General features: G+C 60.8%; 1 protein-coding gene across 8 annotated transcripts; it reads right to left on the reverse strand.

The window, feature by feature from the left end:
• Window positions 1-5209: 5209 nt before the first annotated feature.
• On the reverse strand, window positions 5210-18839 carry SLC17A9 (solute carrier family 17 member 9). 8 transcript variants are annotated; one of them, XM_079783295.1, is made up of 13 exons: window positions 18704-18839; window positions 13653-13850; window positions 13172-13311; window positions 11319-11418; window positions 9917-10047; window positions 9366-9462; window positions 9109-9205; window positions 8574-8661; window positions 7903-7937; window positions 7454-7569; window positions 6760-6815; window positions 6620-6649; window positions 5210-6135 (listed from the first exon to the last, which is right to left on the reverse strand). In XM_079783295.1, the coding sequence occupies exons 1-13, from the start codon at window positions 18775-18777 to the stop codon at window positions 5972-5974; spliced, it is 1326 nt and encodes a 441-aa protein (XP_079639421.1). In that variant the 5' UTR covers window positions 18778-18839; the 3' UTR covers window positions 5210-5971. The 8 variants fall into 8 exon arrangements, with proteins under 8 accessions (XP_079639421.1, XP_079639419.1, XP_079639420.1 ...); XM_079783293.1 differs by having other exon boundaries at window positions 7903-8165; XM_079783294.1 differs by having other exon boundaries at window positions 13172-13457; window positions 18704-18833.
• Between the last annotated feature and the right edge of the window lie 1630 nt (window positions 18840-20469).

The following is a 20469-nucleotide window of genomic DNA, read 5'->3' on the forward strand; positions in this document are numbered from 1 at the left end:
GAGAGCTGGGGGCGCAGGGTCAGGAGATTCCGGACCTTCCATGCAGCCCACCGGCCCGACACTCACTCCCAGGCCCGCACCGCGAGGTGTCTGCCTGCAGCCCTCACAGCTGGTCCCGGAGCCTGAGTGCCCCTCACCGCCTCTTCCCGCCTTGCCCACCAGGTCCCAGCAGATGCCAACTCCTCCGAAGCCACCCTGGCTTCCTCCAGCCCATTTCTCAGTCCCACACGCGCTCCAGGCCTGCTTCCTGAGCGGGCAGGACCCATCAGGGTGATGCCTGGAGTCAGTGCCTCAGACAGGGCCCAGGGCCAGAGAGCCCAGCTAGGATGCGAGCGGGGTCATGCGGTTATTACCCCAACTCCCAGGGAGACCACAGCCAGCGTGGCTGACCTGTCCACGGAGGGGTGGCCCCACTTGGCCAGGCCAGAGGGGGGCACAGGGAGCCAGCCCGGGAGCACGGCATCTCCGCCAGGCAGCCCACGCCACCCAGCGAGGTGCTGTGTACTCTCAGCTCTTCCAAGGGGACCTTGTTCTCCTCTCAAGGAGACCGACTCTCCTCCCCGTCCTCCACATGAGCGTTCACGTCCCTACAGAGGCGCCGAGCCCCCTGAAACGTGCCGCCGGCGCCCATCTCCCCGCTCTCGGACGGCTGTCTCAGCCTGGCCCGTCACCGCACCCCCACCTGTCCTCCTGCCTCCGTGCCTGTGCCCCAGCCCAGGGACCCCCAGTGGGTCTGGGTCCCAAAGCCCTGGCTGGCGGTCTGGACTCTGCTGTTGCTCTTACCTTTAGATGTTCAGCAGCATGAATATTCTTATTTTTTATTTAAAACTAATTTGGACTTCTCGCTCTCTAAGGGGCTTCTAATCACCAAAAAGCGCCTACGGCAAGAGATGATTGACAGGCCAAGGTGGCCACTTCTGAAGACCAAATTGGCCATTGGCAGTGCCACAGACAAAGGGAAATGCCAGGCTGCTTATTTATGAGCTATTAGGAAATGCGATTAGCATCTGCTTCCCACGGGCAAAAGCACCTGTCAGGCATCAGGAGACGGCAAACACGCTCGTTTAATAGTTACTTTGTTTAAAAAGTCATTAAAATTGAATGTCAGCTGAAACTTAGGAAAACATTTACTCCTCAAACACCTTTGAATCTTGCTGGTGAGCTCTGCCCGGGGACAAAGACATTAGTTTGTAAACAAGGCGGTGCTGCCCCAGACAGAGCGAGAAGCAGGGAGGAAAGGCCTGGCCAGGCCCGGACCGCTCGGGCCTGTGCCGGGAGGTAGCCGTCCCCATCGGGCCGCTGGCTGGACAGGGCTCACCAGGCCCTCTCTCCGCTCTCCACTTTTCTGCAAACAAACTGAATGCTCTCACTAACCTGGAGAGCAGCCTGTCCCGAAGGGCTGGTCAGGGGCTGGGCCCGCTGCCCTGCCTGTGCCCCCACGCCCCCACCTCCATCCCCCAGCCCCCACCCCGGTCCTCACTGCACATGCTGACTGCAGACCAGGCCCCCTCCGCCCGGTGCTCATCCTGCCGAGAACTGCTGGGAAGCCACCAATTAGGGGTGATTCTGGAGACGGGTCCGTGACAGGAGCCCACAGGCCAGATGGGGCTATAGCGGAGTGCTAACTGGGGGTCAGAGCAGGGCTGCCCCCCCCCCCCGAGGGGTCTCTGCTTCCCAAGTCCCAGGGACTGAAACGGTCTTGAGGCCACGAGCTGCCCCACTTCCTGACTCGGTAGGGACGGAACATTGGAGAGGAGGAGGTGCCCTGGGGGTGGCGGCAGGAAGCCTTGTTGCAGGCAAGGACATCGCCCCCCACTGGATGGAAGGGATGTATCTGGCTGCCCAGAGACACATCCCTGACTCACTGGACGGAGGGGAAGGACAGGGCCAGGATTTCAAACTCAGGTCAGGCACAGGTGGAAACCGGGGAGCCACAGCCCTGAGGAGCCACCCTGGAGGGATCAGCGCTTCCTCTGTCCCTCTTCTTTCCACGGCGTCCAGCCTCGAGCCCTCTCCCACACACAACCTGGTGGTGACTCCCCCACCATCGCCCGTGCGGTGCCCTGAGCTGTACCACCTCCCACCCATTCCCTTCCTGTGGAGAGAGGAACATCAGCTCCCACTGCGGGGGCAGCTCCCGCAGGTCCTGGGAGGAGTCTGGGAGCAGGAGCTGGGGCAAGAGTGGGCACAGCCCTGTCCGACAGCGCCCTCTGTCGGCCAGCTGTGGGATGACAACAGCCGTGCCCTCCTGAGGCGCCTCCTGGTGGTGGGCTGTGCAGGTTACATGCGCCTAATTCCAGGTGGCAAGCCCCTCCGTCAGGAGCTAAGGGACAGGCAGGGTTTGATTTGGTGTTGGGACCCTGCCAGAGCTGCCCAGAGCTGGGGACATGTCTGACTTGACTGCACCAGATAGCACCAGGCCCCTCCCACCGAGGGAACACGCCTCTGTTATCAGCACCCTCCCCGCCACAAACACTCCCCGGACTCCACGGAGCTCTGTCCTGGGGTTCACATCGGCCTGGGAAGGGCTAGGGAGACCCCACCCGAGGACCAGGATGACATTCTGGACCAGAATGGCCCTTGAGGGGAGGGGGCTGGGCCCATCTGCTGCACTGGGCCCTGCACCCCCAAACCCCACATGCGGCCTCCTCTTCTGTCTTGTGAGGAAGTGGCACCAGGAGGCCTGTGAGCACCCGTTCCAGGTGTGCCTTTGGCTCCCCTTCGGCACAGAGCCACCACACCGCCTGGGCCCCGGTTTCCGTGGGGAGGGCCGCCCCCTCAAAGAGTTTACAGTTTGATGTGGATTAAAAACAAAGGTGTTCATCGCACCCCCCAGTTCACAGCTGCATGTTCACAACAGCCAAGAGGGGGGAACAACCCAGGAGCCCACAGATGAATGGATACACACAACGCAGTTGTGGGGCCCTATCCAGGATGCAAGGCCAAGAGCAAAAGCAAGGGCACAGAGATCTTCCTGCACCGTGCAGGCGTGCCTTCCACACCCAGAGGTGATGTCCCTACTGGGCAAGAACCTCTTTTGTCTAAGCTGGCATAAAAGTATGTTACTGACCAGCCGTGCGTGCTGCTGGTTTGGGCTGCTACGCTGCGATTCCACGTTTGCGAGGTGCTTAGAGTCGTCAAAGCCACAGACTAGAAGGTGGGTGCCGTGTCTGGGGTGGGGAGGGAGTGTTTAATGGGGATAGAGTGTCAGTTTACAAGATGGAAGGTTCTGGAGTTGATGGTGGTGGTGGCCGCACAGCAGTGTGAATGCTCCTGTGGTGGAGGCTGCTTTGCAGGAAGAACGTGTTGTGGATGAGCCGGGTGGGCGCCTGCTTCAGGGCTGCTCTGAAGGGCTGTTCTGTCCGATGCTCCTGGGCAGCCGTGGCCTCTTGGGCTACAGGGAAGACTCTTCCACGCCCACGACTTCTTATGTCTCCTCCGCCCAACGCCCGGCGTCCCAGCAGGTCCCGTTCGTGGCAGAGGGACTCAGACCCAACGCGGGCGTGGTGGGACAGGATAAAGGGTGAGTCCTCCCAACAGCGGTCCATCCACGCAGGACTTAAAAAGGAAGGAAGTCCTGGCGCCTGCTCCCACATGGGGGCCTGAGGACAGTGTGCTGAGTGGGGAGTCGGTCACTAGAGACAAATGCTGCGAGTCCACGTATACGAGGTGCTTAGAGTCGTCAAAGCCACAGACTAGAAGGTGGGTGCCGTGTCTGGGGTGGGGAGGGAGTGTTTAATGGGGATAGAGTGTCAGTTTACAAGATGGAAGGTTCTGGAGTTGATGGTGGTGGTGGCCGCACAGCAGTGTGAATGCACTTGTGTTGCTGAGCTGCCACTCACTTGTGGTTGCCATGGTGACCCTCCTGTCGTGTCCTGGGGAGCTTCCTGGGCTGGGCTCCTGCCTCGGGACAGCAGGTCACAGAAGTGGACCCACTTGAGGTTGCTCATGAAACCCCAGCTGAGCAAACCAAAGGCCTTTATGGGACACAAGAGGCCCGGTGCACGAAATACGTGCACAGGGTGGGGGTGGGGTCCTTCAGCCCAGCCTGCACCCTCTCACAGTCTGGACCTCTTGCTTCTTACTGCCCACCTGCTCACTGCTCCTACTGCTTGGCTCGCTGATCCTTAGCATTGCCACAGAGGTGGGAGAGGCTCCCGCCACCACCGCTGCACTGGCCAGCCGTGAGCCCGGCTTCTGGCTGAGTGGCACTCCCCCTGTGGGAGTGCACTGACCACCAGGGGGCAGCTCCTACATTATCATCTGCCCCCTGGTGGTCAGTGTGCATCATAGCAACTGGTCATTCTGCCGTAACAGTCACTTAGGCTTTTATTATATAGATTAGCATTCTCATTGCACCTCTGCAAACAGGCCCCGCCCACTCGGCCAGACTCACTTTGTGATCAAGAATCTCTCAGATTGGACCTAGCCGGTTTGGCTCAGTGGATAGAGCGTTGGCCTTCGGACCAAAGGGTCCTGGGTTTGATTCCAGTCAAGGGCACATGCCTGGGTTTTGGGCTCGATCCCTAGTGGGGGGCATGCAGGAGGCAGTCGATCCATGATTCTCTCTCATCATTGATGTTTCTATCTCTCTCTCCTTTTCCCTTCCTCTCTAAAATCAATTTTAAAAAATTTTTTTAAAAAAAGAATCTCTCAGGTTCTTTTTAATCAAAAGTGGGGAGACTAGCCCTAGGCCAGTTTGGCTCAGTGGATAGAGTGTCAGCCTGCAGAACGAAGAGTCCCGGGCTCGATTCCGGTCAAGGACACATACCTCAGTTGCAGGCTCCTCCCTGGGGCACATGCAGGAGGCAACCAATCGATGTGTTCTCATATTGATGTTTCTCTTTCTCTCTTCCACTCTCTCTAAAAATCAATGGAAAAATATCTTCAGGTGAGGATTAGGAAAAAAGTGGGGTGACTGTGGGGGAAATTTGTGCTGAAATAGGAACCAACAGATGTTCCTGCACAGCTGGCCTGGGCTGAGTGACTGTGGGCGGGGCTGCCAGGCTCTGTGGGGAGCTGATAGCAGTGCCCCGTTCCTGACCAGCCCGTGGGGACACGCAGCACCTCGCCCCATGCAGTGCCCTGGCTACCCCTGGGTCGGTTTCTGGGGTTCTCCTTTGACCTGTTTGTAACACTTTACTGGTTTTCTCGTGAATGAGTTCAAAAAATATTTTACAAGTATTTATTCTTTTAACAATGTGCTTTAAAATAACAGTCTTCTTTTAAATAAACGAATAGTCATCATTTAAATAAGGCTTTGGTACATTCACCACATTTTTGTATTTCTTTTCTCTCCATATACATCTGGCGACACCTATTATTCATGAGCGATGGCTCCTCTATTGTAAACGGGAAGGCAGGGTCACCTGGTTCTGGGGAACGCCTTGGGCAGGAGAGGGTGCCCAGGCTCCCACACAGTGGCACCGGGTGCCAGGGAAGCAGAGCGCATTGCTAGTGTCTGGGGATCCACGGAGGGAGACCTAGGGGTGGGGTCCCCAAAGACAGCCAAAGGGGTGGAGCTCACTTCCCCCCACCCAACCCGGGCAGCTGCCCTGGGAACACTTGGTGACATCAGGAGACAGTATTGGGGGCAAGGACACTGCCGAGTACTCCATAGCACACAGGTGCCCACCACAGAGAAGGATCCGGCCCAAGTGCCGAGAAACAAAGCAAAGCCGTCTTGGGGTCGGAGTGCAGTCCAGGCCCTGTGCCAGCCACTGCTCCCAGGCGGCTGAGGGCAGGGCACACCCACTCTACACTGACTCCAGGCACCCGGGACAGTCCACCAATGCTGAGTAGGGCACGCACCCCTACAGAGGGGAAACTGAGGCCTAACTAGGGCGGCGCCCCACTCCTGCTCCACCGAGACTCACTGTCCGAGGTCCCACCTCTGCAGTCAAGAGAAGAGGCTCTTAAACGAAGCCGCTTGCCGAGGCTGATGGACGGGCCTCGGGGCGGGGGCGGGCAGCTAGAGGTCCTCCTGCCTGGGGCTCAGGTCCACCCTCTGGGCCTTTCCGAACATCAGGAAGGTGCACAGCCCCAGGCTGCTGACAGCGGCCACCAGGTTGAACACGGATGTCCAGGAGCCTGTGGTCTCGATCAGGTAACCACCCAGGCCCACACCCACAACACCTGCACCCAAGAGAGGGGACAGACAGGGTGAGTGACAGGCAGTCCCAGGCAGTTTGGGGGAGAGGAGTTGGGGTGGGGGTGCCTGAAGGAAAGGGGCCTAAAGAGAAAGCCAAATTCTGTGTCCAAAGGCCAGCCGGTCTCAGGGGGCAGAGGCCTCCCAGCCCCTGCAGGAGACCGGCCGCCTCTGTGCCCTCTGTGCCTGCAGTGGGGCCGGGTCAGTGGGAGGGGCCTGTTCTGTCATCCAGGCCCTTGACCCATGGGGACCCAGGACATTGGGATTGACTCACATTTGAGGGGGAGGTGAACCCTACAGAACACAGCTCTGTTCTCTCTCTGGACCAGCTTGGAGGTGTGCCCCCCACCACACTGATCTGACACTGTCAGACCCCCCTGAAGGGTGCCACACCCCACCGTGCATAGCCAGAGTGGGGGACATAGGGTTACCCCAGGCACCTCAGGCAGGGGACCCCTGTCTGCCTCTCACCTGCCAAGGCCCCAGCTGTGTTGGCCACACCTGTGAACAGGGGAGAGAGGAAGACCATCAGAGGGGTCCCACTGTGACCCTCGCAGGCAACCCACCTGGGAGCAGCCGCTGAGGCTCCGGGCAGGGGCCAGGGTCCTCACCAAAGAGCACCCCAGCGCAGGACGGGGCCAGGTCCTGAATGTTGACAGAAATGCCGCTGTGGGGAGGAAAGCGCGTGGGCCAGTGACCACGGGGCAGCCACCATCCACGAGACTAACGTCAGGCCTCTGAGCACCTGGAGCTGGAGACCATCGGGGCTCAGGGCCCAGCCCCGCGGTGCTCACTGGCCATGCCCAGGCGCTCGGCCACACTTGGGCCATCTGAACTCCCAGCTCCCCATCTCGGTAGTGACCCAGCCTAGGGCCCCACTCCCAGGATGAATCAAACAAGAAGGCCAGCTTGCCGAAGGCACGCTCCTTTGCGTCCATAAATCTGAAAAATGACAATTCCTGAAACGACTCCCCGTGAAGTTCTCTGATTAAACGGGCGATGCTGGGCCCTGGGAAGGACTGGAACCGCCCACAGGATGGGCATGGACTGGATGAGCTGGCTCCTCCCGGTAGAGGAGATGCTGCCTGGAGATGCCACCTCCCCCAGCCCCGCCCCCAGCACCGCCCCCAGCACCGCCTTTGTTTCTCCAAATGGCCCGGGTCCTGATACCAGACAACCGTTTGCCTCTGTGGCTCGTGCGTGGGGACCTGCCATGGCCTGCCCTGCCCCTGCGCACCCAGGGCTGCAGTGCTGGAGGCCGAGGGCAGACGGGCGTCTCTGGTGGGCAGGGCGTGGGGCCCTTACCTGTGGTTGAAGGTCTGCAGGCCGATGGAAGCCGATGCAAAGAACACAGACTTACAAAAGCTGGAGGTGTGACCCAAACACAGGGCAAACACGCTGGACAGGCCCAGGCCCATCACCTGTGGACAGACACTAGGGTCAGGCAGGGCTGTGCCAGCAAAGGGCCAGGGTACCCCCTCCTAGGCTATCCCTGCTGGTTGAACCTCAAGTGGACAGACCCCATTAGATGAGAGCAAATCCAGGCCCCCAATGGGTGCCAGGGCTCAAAGGGCACAGAGAGCCGCACACACAGCTCCGAGAAGGGGCGGCCGCACCGGCCCTAGCACTACCAGGGCACCCTCCCCCAGCCCTGCTACGCCGGCACCTTCTGGGTCAGGGGATTTGGGGACACAACCCTCGTGTCCCAGGAATAAACAGGATGTCCAAAAACAGCCATCCCACAACCTCCATACCTGCATGAATTTCCGCACGGTGATGGTTCTATAACCTGGACAGAGGGGAGACCAGGACACGTTCCCACTGCCCCGTTTGCATTGACATCCCCCTCCAACAGCACCCACAGGGGAACCCGCCCCGGCAGAGCTGCCGGAGGGAGCAGGGAGAGGCCCCAGGCTCAAGCCGTGGTATTCTGTGTCGTGGGAGAGGCGTGTGCACACTCGTGTGTGTGCTGTGGTGCATCCACTCTGAGGTTCGTCTGCACTCACAGGACCCGAGGCTGAGGTCGGGCAGATGCATGGAAGGAAGGCCATTCTGACCGTTACAGACGTGCACTCGGGTCCCGCTCACACCTGATTTCGACTCTGCCCACACCAGGTGCCCTGCCCACCTCTGCATCCAGCCTTGGGAGGGCACTCCAGTCGTGCGGGACTTGGAGCCTCTCACTGCACTCCGAGCCCACTCTTAACTGAGGCTGGGGAGCCACCCACCGGGTCAGGCTGGGAACCAGGCCCCAGGGGCTCACCTGCTGCCTCTGAAGGGCTGGGCTCTCACTCCCCCAGTTTGGTCCTCAGGGGCCATGGCCTCTTGCCATCGCTGTGGCTGCCCTCCCAGGAGGGGTGCCTCCCCCTCCCACAGTGGGGTGAGTCCAGGCATGGCTCACCCAAGTCCTGTCCCCAGGGCTCACCCTGACTGATGAGATGGTCAGAGAGAAACCCACTGAACAGACTGGCGGGAATCGCCACCAGCCAGGGCACCATGTTGAAGACCCAGCCCTGTGGAGAGGGACGCGAGTCTCAGAGGCAGCCAGGCTGGCACCAGCCCCCACCCTCATCCTCACCCCAGGGTTGGGCCTCCCTAACCCCAACCCATCCCCACGGGGCTAGACCCCAGCACAGTCTCCCCTGCTGCCGAGTCTCGCAGGGCAGAGCAGGGGGTGGGGGATGGGGGGCCGCACTCCTGGCCAGGAGGATGCTGCTCAGGGGGTCCTGGCCACCAGGACCGGGAGGTGACATTCCTGTTCACATCAGGCCCCTGCCGGGCCCTCCCCAGGAATGACCATCCCAGATGGCAGGCCCGTCACAGGGCTGGGCTGAGTGTGGCAGTGCAGGGTCAGGGGTCAGGACCGCGTGGAGCGGGACGGCAGGGCCCTCTGCACACCAGGCATGGTGCTGGCCACGTGGTGCGGCGTCACCCTGCGGGAGCCGAGGCAACCCACCCACCTGGGAGCTGGGAAAGGTCTCCTTGAAGAAGGTTGGCAACCAGGACAGCAGGATGAAGAAGGAGCAGGCGGCTGAGAGCTGGGAGAAGATGGCCGCCCTGCAGGTGCAGGTGCCTCTCAGGCCCACGGTCCCCAGCCCCCAGGGCGGCCAGAGGCCGTGGGGACCCTGGCTCTGTGATCAGTCAGTGCTAGGGACACACAGTGTCCCCACCCTCTGCCCCCCCCCCCCCACAAGGTGACCCCGCACAGCCCGCTCACCAGACAGAAGGCTTCCGGAAGAGCTGTCTCCAGGGAACCCTGGTGTGCCTGGCCATCGGCAGGCCTTGCGCCAAAACGCCCAAGGCCAGAATGAGATCTGGAGGGAGCAAGGAGCGTCCATGTGAAAGCTGCTCGGAATCAGGGGGACGGCGGCTGCTCTGCTCTTAAGGCCCAGTGCTGGGGCGGTGGGCCCTCCGCTGTGTCCAGTGCCTTTGAGGGTCCACTTTTCTGATCCCCCCTCCCCAGCCCTGAGTCCCCAGCCCCTCTTCTGCCATCTGACACGCAGCTCCCCGCCTCTGCCTTGACCCCTGCAGACCTCTCAGCTTGAACATGGCGTTAACCATGGGGGCGGGGGGCGGGGGGGAGGGACAGGTAGCGCAGGCATGTTTTCTGAGGTCCTAGTCTGGGGCTGAGCTGCAGCCCCTGGTCCCCTGAGCTGGGGCTGCTTTGTGACTTTCACATTCGGTGGTGGCCAGAGGGGCCCCGGCTCCAGGCCCTCACCCTTCCTGGGCGGCCGAATTTGCAGGCTGTGCCTACCCGGCCGCAGTTACCTTGTTTGCTCAGCAGGTACCTGTACACGTAACACACCCACAGCAGGGTGAGGCCACCAGAGAGGTAGAAGACGCTCTGCCAGCCGCACCAGTCCAGGAGCAGGGAGCCCACTGCCCCCGTCACCAGCATCCTAGGACAAGAGGACAGTGGCCATGACTTGGCTTCACCCAGGCAAGGAGGCGCCCGGACCATCCCAGCCCTGTGAGCTGGTGTCTGGGAAACCGGGGTGCCCTGTTGCAGCCCTTGGTTAGAGACTAGCATTCAGGAGACTGGATGCTGCGTGGCCACCGTGCACTCAGGATGGCCATGTGGCCGAGACAGGGCACAGGGCCTCTGTGGTGCTTGAATGTCTTGCTCCTTGGCCCTTAAGGGGGCCTGAGCCCAGCCGGCCTGGCTCAGCTGTTGAGCATCAACCTATAAACCAGGAGGTCACTGTTAGATTCCCGGTCAGGGCACATGCCCGGGTTGTGTGCTCCATCCCCAGTGTGGGGCCTGGAGGAGGCAGACGATCAATGATTCTCTCTCATCATGGATGTTTCTATCTCTCTTTCTCTCCCTTCCTCTCTGAAATCAATACCAATATATTTTTAAAAACAAGGAGGCCTGAAATTGCGGTGTGGGTCTCTCTAAGCTAAAACCCCCAATCCCCTGGGGCCCTCAACCCCCAAACATCACGATTCAGGGGCTGCTTCCCCATCGCCACATCTGCCAAGGTTTGGCCAGGAGGTTGTAAAGGAGGAACAAAGCTGGGCTCAGATTGAGGCCACTGGGCCTGTGGGGGTCACTCTCTGAGCCTCCATTTCCCTGCCCGCCCCCCCCCCCCTCCATGGGCCCAGGGCACCCAGGTGAGGTGGGATTTCAGATAAAGGAGGGTGTTTCCTGGTGTCCTGCATTGCTTCTCTGAACATCACACTGCACTGGCACCCTGGGTTCTTACGTGGGCTGCTCCAGCCCACCCAGGGGCACCCCTTGCCCCTCTAAATTCTGCGTGGACCTTGGAGCAGGGAAGTGAGGTCTGAGCCTGGGTCAGGAAGCCCATGCGGACAGGGAGCTGTCCTTCCACACAGAGCCGGGGGCAGGGCACAGGCTCTCGCTTCCAGATGTGACATGTGCCCGCCAGGGAGAGTGCAGGCACCTCCCATCGGAGCCCATCCCCCACATCTGGCTCCACCAGCACAGATGAAAGGGCGCTTGACAAAGCGCGGCTGCCCTGCCCACCGGCACAGCCCAAAGCCACTCCACCTGCCGCCAGCACCTGCGCACAGAGTTGCCCGGGGCACAGAACCAGCCGCACCCAGTCCCTTGGAGCCGCAGAGGCACCACGTGGCCTGTCCCACCACCTATGGGGCTTTGCTGGGGCCACACACTTTGCCTCCCCCGCCCCCCCAGGCTCAGACTCACCCGAACTGGGAGCCGGCCCCCACAGTGCTGTAGATGAAGGCTCGCTCACTCTCCCGGACCTTCTGTGACAACAGGCTGGTCAGCGCAGGAAAGTAAACCCCTGCAACAAGCGGAGAATGCAGAGGCCCACGGGCCAGCGGGCCCAGCGAGTGCAGCCCGCCGAGGGTGAGAGCCGGCCGGGAAGCTTCCCATCGGTGATTATTCAAGCTTGGGGTGTCCTTCACACTCGCATCACCCCAAGGAACCAGCAGCACCACTTGGCTAAGGAGATGCTCAGCTTGGATGAGGGGCGCTGGTGGGAAAGACTTCTGCTGCCTTTACCCTGGCTCCTAGAGCCACACCAGCTCTCCAGTCCTGGCACACGCATGTGGCGTGGCCACCTGCGGACACACCCTGATTCACACTAGCACATGCTATCTCACACACACACACGCTGCACACACAACAGGTGAGACCTCATGCCCTGTGGAACCAGTGCTGGGTCCGGGCGTGATGCTTCCCGTAGCTACTTGAGATGGCACCACAGGGAGGCGGGAGAGAGCACAGAACTTCCCGTATGTTGCTCGGCAACTTCCTGTGAATCTACAATTATTCAAAAATCTCGTGTTTAAAACACTGCACTGGAAACTTCAGCTCTTGCCTGTTATGCTGTAAGAGGCTGGGAACCGGAGTGGGACTTGGTTCCCCTCAGAGCACTGGCCCTGCCCACCAGAGTGCCAGTCACCCAGCGTGACAGCTGTCCTGGAGCCTGGTCTGTCCCCCAGAATGAACCATAGTCCAGCACATACAAAAGTCCGTTGGCCTCCCAGGACGGGGAGAAACAGCCGGAGCTGTGGGCCACCCAGAGGGGCGCCCTACAGCCCAGCTCTGGGACCTTGGTCGGCAGGCCCCAGAGCACCAGCGCTGAGCCACAGGGAGACAGACCATCTGGGGTGGGTTCTCGGGAGCACAGAGGCCAGACTGGTGGGGCTGGTCAGAAAACAGGGGAACAGGGGTCCCTAGGGCCCATGCCCACGACCTGCCAGGATCTGAGGGGCTGCCAGGGGGCCCTTCTGGAGCAGGCGGGGAGAGGTGAGGAGGGGGCCCAGAACCCACGCACTCAGGTGGAACCCAGGAGATGGACGCTGCAGAGCCCAGGCTGGTGCAGGCGGTAGCTCAGAGGCCGTCCCTTCCCCGGAGCGGGGCTGGGCACCACCTGCTCACCTGGGCCACTGGGGTCTTGGGGACTCTCTCCAGGAGTCCGGTGTGACCAGAGCACGGGAGCCTGTGTCCCCATCATGCCTGCCAGCCTCATGGTGTGATGGCTGTTAGACAGCAACTTGGGGGCCACCCGGGTGTAGCTGTTTTGGCAGAAGGACGTCTGACATTAGAATTTGCCAGACTTTGAAATGCTTCTATTTATTTCGTTGTTGATGTCAATCCTCACTCGGGGATATTTTCTCCATTGATTTTTAGAGAGTGGAGGGAAGTGGGAGAGGGAGAGAGAAACATCAATGTAAGAGAGACACATTGATTGGTTGCCTCCCACATGTGCCCTGACCTGGGGACTGGGGATCAAGCCTGCAACCCAGGTACGTGCCCTTGACGGGGAATCAAACCCGAGACCCTTCAGTCCGGGGCCCAATGCTCTAACCACTGAACAGACCGGCCAGGACAGAAATGCTTCTAGAAACGGAAATTGCTTGGGTGCCAAGGCATCGTCAGTCCAAGCTGCCTACCCACCACACACAGGAGCACATAGGAGCACACACATGCATACGTGCACCGCCTGCATGAACACACACACACATGCACACACATGCTCTAACAGAGTCTAACACCACCAGTGAGGGAAGCCCCTGAAGTGCGCCTACCTTGGAGCAAGCCCGTGAGGATGCGTGAGAAGGTCATGAAGACCAGGTGGGCGCTGCCCAGGTGTGCGAGCAGTGGGGTGGCGGCGGTGAGGAAGCCCCAGGCAGAGGCTGACAGCAGGATGACCTTCTCACCCCCGATCCTGGAGGGGCCAAGAGGGCAGTGATGGGGAAGCTGCGGGGCCAGACTGAGCTGTAGGGCCAGAGATCCTGCCACGGAGACAGCCAGGTGGGGCTCGGGCCATCCCTTCTCAGAGCTGTTCTCCAGGGTCGCGCTGAGCCACAACCTCTGCGGAGGAGGCCGAGGGTGAGAGCACAGGGTCCCGTCCGTCCACCCATCCCCACCGCCCCAAGAGCCCTCGCTGAGTGCTGAGCACCCAAAGGGGCTGTGCACCCAGCCCCTGGGCCTCGGGTCCCCCAGCTCCCAGGAGGCCTCCCCCAAGAGCTCTGCAGCCCAGCACGGGAGTGGGGAGCGGGCAGTTACCGGTCCCCCAGGTGGCCACCCAGGATCTGAGTCAGGCAGTAACCCCAGAAGAAGCTGCTGAGCACAATGCCGGCTTCTTTCTTGTTCCAGCCGAAGTCCTGGCTCATGGAGACGGTGCAGATGGGCATGCTGACACGGGCACAGTACAGCAGGCACGTGCCCAGCAGCAGCGTCCCCGTCCATGCCTGGCACTCGGGCCTGCGGGAGAGGAAGGGCCGGGCCCGGAGGGGCAGAGTCTGACAAAGGCACATCACCTCCCAAACTCCAAACTCCCCAACGTCTAAATGCCGCCTGTTGACTCCCAGGAGGAGAGACGGCTCCAGAACGTCGCTAACAGCATGCGGGTGTAGGGCAGCTTAGACGCCCTGTGGTCGGGGCTGCTGCCCGGGACTGCAGACCAAGGGGCCCAAGAAGGCAGCCAGGTGGGAGCTGACAGCTAGTACCTGCCAAGGGGGCGGTGAGGTGGGCAAGAGGACGCCATTTGAGGCAGAGAGGGAGGGTCCTGTGGCTGCGGGGGGACCAACCACAGGTTGGAGGCAGGACAGTGGGTCCTGCAGGGTCCCCAGAAAAGCTGGGTCTGCCCAGCAGAGGACCTTGGGCAGGCGGTGCTATGGGCCCCTTGGAAGAACCTGGGCAGGGTGAGGCATCCCTGGCCGCTGGGAAGGTTGTCAGACAAATGTCCACAGAGGGAATATCCACAAAGCTCCTGGCCGGTGCTCTCAACTGTCTGTCACCAAAACCAAGGGCCACAGGCGGAGGCGCCCAGGAGACCTGCCCTGAGGACCCGGGCCTGCGGGAGCCCCACGGGTCCTGGGACAGCGGAGAGCTGCAGAGGCCTGAACGCACTGTGGACTTTGGTTTGTAACTGTCAACACTGGCTCACGGCCCATGACAAACACGGACACTGACCTCAGGTGTGACATGGGGCAGCAGGCGGAGCCAGGGAGTGCTGTGCTACCTTCCCGCGATCCGGCCTGCTACAGCTTTTCTAAAGGCAGTGTACTGTGTGGGTGGGCGACAGGGGCGGGCAGGAGGCGCCCTGCTGACTCGCATGTCTTGTGCGGTGGGGGACAGCCCTGAGAGTGTGGTGGCAGCTGGAGGCAGCTGGTCTGGACAGTGGCAATGCCCTAAAGCTGGGGGTTCAGGGTCCTGCCTGCACCTGGACTCGCCCACCTGCCTGGGCCTGGGGCAGGTGACCAGGTCCTCCCTGGGGTCGGATACTGCAGAGGGGGAAGCGCAGGCTGTGGGGAAGGCCTGGTGGATGAAAGGCAAAGGTGTTAGTGCTGTAAAGCTTCAGGAGGTTGCAGGGGAGGAGAGGTCACAGGTGAGAGGCCAGGCCGCTGGATCGATGGGCCATGTGGACATCAAAGTCACCAGGAAACGGCAAGGCTCAGGGAGAGGAAGGCAGGGGCCAGGAGCCAGGCACCAAAATGTAGGGGGTGGCTAGGAGGGGGCCAGCAGGAGCTTCGGGGCAGATGTCAGAGCAGAGTAGGGAAGGACGCCTATGAGGAAGGACACTGGACTGTCCCCTCATTCCCAAACCCCCATTTGCACCTCTGTCTGGACCTGGCAGGGGGCAGGGGCTTGGGGGGGGGGGTGTCTGCCAGGAACCAAGTGGGGTCCAGGCGGTAGACATGGGGGCTTGATCTGCGGCGGACCCAGAGCCAATTTCCCACCTGCCAGGCCCCTCCAGGCTCAAGCTGCACAGACAACTGGGGAGGAGGATCCAGGGTGAGGCCAAGACCACCCCAGGAGGGCTGGAGCCCACGCTTGGCTGCGGACAAGGCTGGGGGGCGAGGGACCTGGGACAAGTTGCCCAGCCTCCTCAAGCCTCAGCTTCCCCAGGGAAGAAGAGCCCATGATGTCTGCCTCCTTCACGAGCCAGTAAACAGCAAGGTGCCCACAAGTTCTGGGTGCCCCCACAAGAAGCCCCTGTGACTGGCCCGGAGGGAGGCATGGCAATCATGCCCCTCTCCTCCACCGCCTGTGCACACGGCCACTGTACTTCTCCTCGGGGGGGAGGGAGGCAGAGGATACAGCCCTCCCTGCTGCCCCACGGAGGCTGCTGTACCCCACAAGCAGACAGCTGATTCCAGGTTCAAGACCACCATGCAAGGGTTTGGGATGAATGACTCTAAGTTCCAAACAGCCAGCCTGCTCCCCCGCATGCCCATGTTTGCAGACCAGGTCCTGCCTGGAGCCGGGAAGCTCCTGCTGGCTTCTGTGGTCTGGCGCACGCCCGACCGACTCGGAGACCCTGTCTCTTCCCTGAGCCTCAGTTTTCCCATGTGTGCAGTGAAGAGGTTGCATTTCAAGCTGGTTCTGCAGGTGCTCTGCGGGGTGCCACAGGCTGAGGCCCCAGGCACCCCGCCACTGCCTGCTTCACATGTTGGAACTTCCTCCCAACGCTGGGAAACAGGTCCTGTGCTGAACGTGCACAGTCCTGTGACCCGGGAGCCCCGCTGGCCGCACCTCCACAGAGGCTGGGCGGGTGCTGTACTTGGAAACGGTCCAGTGACCCCTCAGTGCCTACTGGGGAGGGACCCTGGCCGTCATGCCCCAGCCCTACTTCCTGGTTCTTAAAATGCTACTCAGAAGCGAGACTAGAATAGTCTCACGGTGGCAGATGGGACAGGTCTCAGTGGAGCCCCCCCTGCCTGAGAGGCCAAGGTAGAGGGGGGACTCCCACTGACCCTCCCTCCGGCGTTCACAGAATGAAGGAGGCGGTGGTCGGGCCAGGCCCCTCAAGGCCCCAGAGCTCCCGGCAGTGCTTGCTCCCTGCCTGCCTCCATGTCTGACATGGGACCCCGGAGGGCCAGGGCTGCAGGCTCCATGAGGGGTTCTGCCACGTGGGCTCTGAGCCTGAGGCGCTGGCAGGGGCACTCTCCTGGGAGCTGCGTGGGTAAGGCACTCTCTGCTTTCCCCCTCGGCCCTGGAGGCCTCCACAGCCCCGTCCCTAAGCTGGCGGGCAGTGTCGGCTAAGTGGGCAAAGGAATGTCCGTAACAGCTGGTGGGGACACAGAACAAGGATGTCTGGCTGGAAGGGATGACCCAGACCCAGAATGCTCAGCCCTGTGTGGCAGGACTGGTCAGGAGAGGCTGAGACTGCATACCCCCACTCTGACCAGCCCTGAGCCTCAAGCTGGAGCCCAAGTCATCAAGATGCCTCCTATGAAGCACCTAGAAACGCTTTCTGCAATGGCCCCTGTGCAAGCAGCTCCCACGCCACACGAACATGCGGTCACGTGGCCCCTTGATTCAGAAAAGGGAACTGTGCAGGCGCCGCAGGCCAGGAGGGCAGCAAGCCAGAGAGCACATGTGGGTCCAAGGCTGCTGGTCGCCCCCACTCCTGGGATGTGGGTGGAGAGCGGCCCTGCCTCCTGGGTCGCTGTGAGTACAAGACGTGGCAGTCCAAGCAGAGGGCACGCAGAGCCAGCGGCGGTCAACAGTAGCACTTATTATTATTATTATTATCCAGTCGTGGGTGAGAACAACCTGCTCCCCCTGAGCACGACTCCCCAGCACCCCACAGGCCCTCCAGGGTACCGCCTGTCCTGACTGCCTGTCCTGGGACTCAAGTGCTGCTTTTGCACCCCGTGGAGGAAAGTAGCTACAGCAAAGCCAGCCCAGGCTATTGAACCGTCACAGGAGAGAAGTTTGCAGACTGTTCCATGGCCCTGGGCACAACCCTCTGCCCAGCTGGCTGCCAAGCGGGCCTGCCACCTGGCTCAAGCTGAGAGCCAGGCCCCATCTCCATAACCAGCAGGTTGTGGAGGGAGGAAGTGAGGGAGAGGCTGGCCAAAAGCACCCCTGGCCCAGGCACACAGCTAACAGTCCCTAGTCTAACCTGGGGAGACACCAGAGCTGTGCCTGGGGCTTTGTGGTCACCAGTGATGGGCAACCTTTGGAGCTTGGTGTGTCAAACTTCGCCAAAAAACTGAGCATAACTCGGGTAGTGTGTCACTTTGAGGAAAAAACTAACTCCAAGACTCTAGTTGCAAATGTTTCATCCTCAGGAGCAGCACATGTTTCATCTTCGGCATGCGGCCGCCTCAGCGGCCGCGTGTCATCAAAATGGCTATGCGTGTCAGTGCTGACGCGCGTGTCATAGGTTCGCCATCACTGGTGGTCACACTCACTACGGCCAGCCCCGCTCCTCCCTGCTCCCTGGCCCTGTCCCAGGAGCCTCCTGGCTTTGATGGCTTCTTATGAATGCCAGCTTCTCCCTCTTCCCCAACAGCTTTGCCTTCAGCTAGACCCCAACACTGGGGACTGTCCCTCCGGGTCTTCCCGCAGCCGTGCTGGGGCAGAGGCGGGAAGGTGCCATTATTCTGCCTGCAACAGGGAGGCCCCGAGAGCAGATTCACCGGGGACCCAAATCTGGAGGTGGACAAGCTCTGGAATTTCAGGGCCGGACTTTGGGCCCGGGGTCCAGCGGGCTTGTCCTCAGCCCACAGAACCAGAGCAAGTGCTGAGCCTCGGTGGCCTGGGGGCTTTTCTGGGGGCTCCCTCCTCCTTCCTGTCTGCACAGTAGATATGAAAAGGAGTGGGTAACCTGCTGGGCCTTCCTCTCCTACTGCCAACTTCTTCTCCTCCTACCCCCCTCGGGGACCTGGCCCACATCACACACTTGGCACGTGGTGGCAGGACTCTGACCAGCCCCTGACTGCCCCATGGGGTGACTCTGAACTGCTCCTCTATGCTCTCAGGTGTGGTCCTACTGTGTGGTCCTACCTGGCAGGGTCAGTTCCAGCATGTGAGGCCAGGCCAGTGAGCGCTGGCTCCTCCCCAACCAGGAAGATGCCCCCTATCCCAAGCAGGCCCCCCTGCCTGCATGACCTCCTGGGCCCCAGCAGCCTGGGGGTGGGTGGAAGGGAGGAGGGTCCCGCTGGTTGGAGTTACTTGTGCACTCCACTCCTTCCTCCCCAGGGTGGTGCCTGCCCCCCATGAGGCGCAAAGGAGGCCCTGCAGCTGGACGCCTCCCACAGGATACTCTCCCCACAGGATGCGCCGCCCCTCCCCTGATCCCCGCCCACGCCCCTCCTCCCCACCTGGACCACTGAGCGTCCCCAGCTGTGTCCTGGTGGGCCTTGTCCGGGTGGGCCTTGTCCCGGGGCGGCTGCATCAGGAGCCGACAGCCACGGTGCGCACTGAGTCCGGAGACCGGCTCCCGCGGCCCACAGCGCCGCCCAAGTCCACGTGTCAGTCCCAGCAGCGCTTCCGTCCGGCGCTCCCAGGACGTGTCGCCCCAGACGGCCACCCCGCGGGGTGGGGGAGGGGAACAGCAGCAGGCGGGGCGTCTCCCTCCTCCCGCCCCGCGGAGGTCTGTCCGGAGGCCATCAGCGTGCTTCCCTGTTTCAGGCGCTCGCTCCATCTGCCCTGCTCCCTGAGCTCCTGTTGCGCCAGCGCAGGCTCCCATCACACCCCCACCCCGGCGGTGGCACGGGCTCCCCTGCAGCTTTGTAGGGGCTGAGCCAGGTGGCCATCGCAGAGCCAGGAGCCTGCTGCCCCGTCTATAAATGGGGATGGCTGGTCTTCACCTCACAGGGCTATGTGCCATCAAATGAAAGTCAGGGGGAGTCTTACCCGGATGCAGGGACAGTAAGACTCAAGTGTAACCAACTTTTCTTTTTTTTTAAATATATTTTTATTGATTTCAGAGAGGAAGGGAGGAGAGAGAGATAGAAACATCAATGATGAGAGAGAATCATGGATCAGCAGCCTCCTGCACACCTACCACTGGGGATCAAGCCTGCAACCAGGCATGTGCCCTAGACCGGAATCGAACCTGGGACCCTTCAGTCCCAACGCTCTAGCCACTGAGCCAAACCGGCCAGGTCAAGTGTAAACAACTTTTCAAATAAGTCTTTGAGGGTGGGCTCCAGCCTGTGACCTTGAACCAGGTGCAGTGCTGGGGTAGTCAGTGCCCACTGAGCAGCAGGTCTCATGCCTGTTAGGTTTGGTGGAGCAATTGAGTTGATACCCCTCCCACAGGAACTGGCTTTTCAGATCATTTCACTATGGACATTCCCTTTGCTGAAGACCACTTTTCACTTGCGGTGACCACATTCCATTCTCTCCCCTCTGGGTATGCATGTGTATCCACAGCAGCCTAGGGACTGGCCAAGTCCTACCATATTGAGGCCCCCAGAAGCTCCTCCTGCATTGAGGACAAAGCCTAAACCATCCCTCCACCACAGAGTGGCCCTCCCAACCCTCCCTCAGTTGCCTTGAACAACGTGTCCCTGGTGACCTTGCACCTCGCTTCATTCATGCTTGCTGACCAGTGGCTACTCTTCCATCTACAGGACAGAAGGTGGTAGTGGAGATTTATTCCCCCGAGGAGCCCTGGCCCATAGCCGAGAAATCTGTTGCTAAATTCAGTACCAACAGTTTCCCATTCTCTGCCTGGTAGTTCAGCTTCGTCCATTGCACCAGACTCTCTGATGGTCATCAATAATAATAAAAGCGTAATATGATAATTAGACCAGACATCCTTCCAGATGAAGCCGGGGCTGCGAGGGAAGCCCGGGTCCCAGGTGCCAGAGGGAAGCAGGTGTCGGCAGCCAGGGGAAGGAAGGCCTACTCTTGCACGAATTTCGTGCATTGAGCCTCTAGTTTTCTACAACCAGGACCACATTGTTGTGGATGTTGGTTATTTGACTACTCAAAGTTCCTTTCCTCCTGGAGCTGATGTTCTGGGCGGGGAGAGAAAACACAGGAAGAATAAAGGGGGGACATGTCAGTCCACTAGCTGCTGGACTGGGGTGGACACCCACTCTCCAGGCTCCTAGCGGATCCCAGGAGCTACCCCATA

Source organism: Cnephaeus nilssonii (assembly GCF_951640355.1).
Source record: "Cnephaeus nilssonii genome assembly, chromosome: 11".
NCBI lineage: Eukaryota > Metazoa > Chordata > Mammalia > Chiroptera > Vespertilionidae > Cnephaeus > Cnephaeus nilssonii.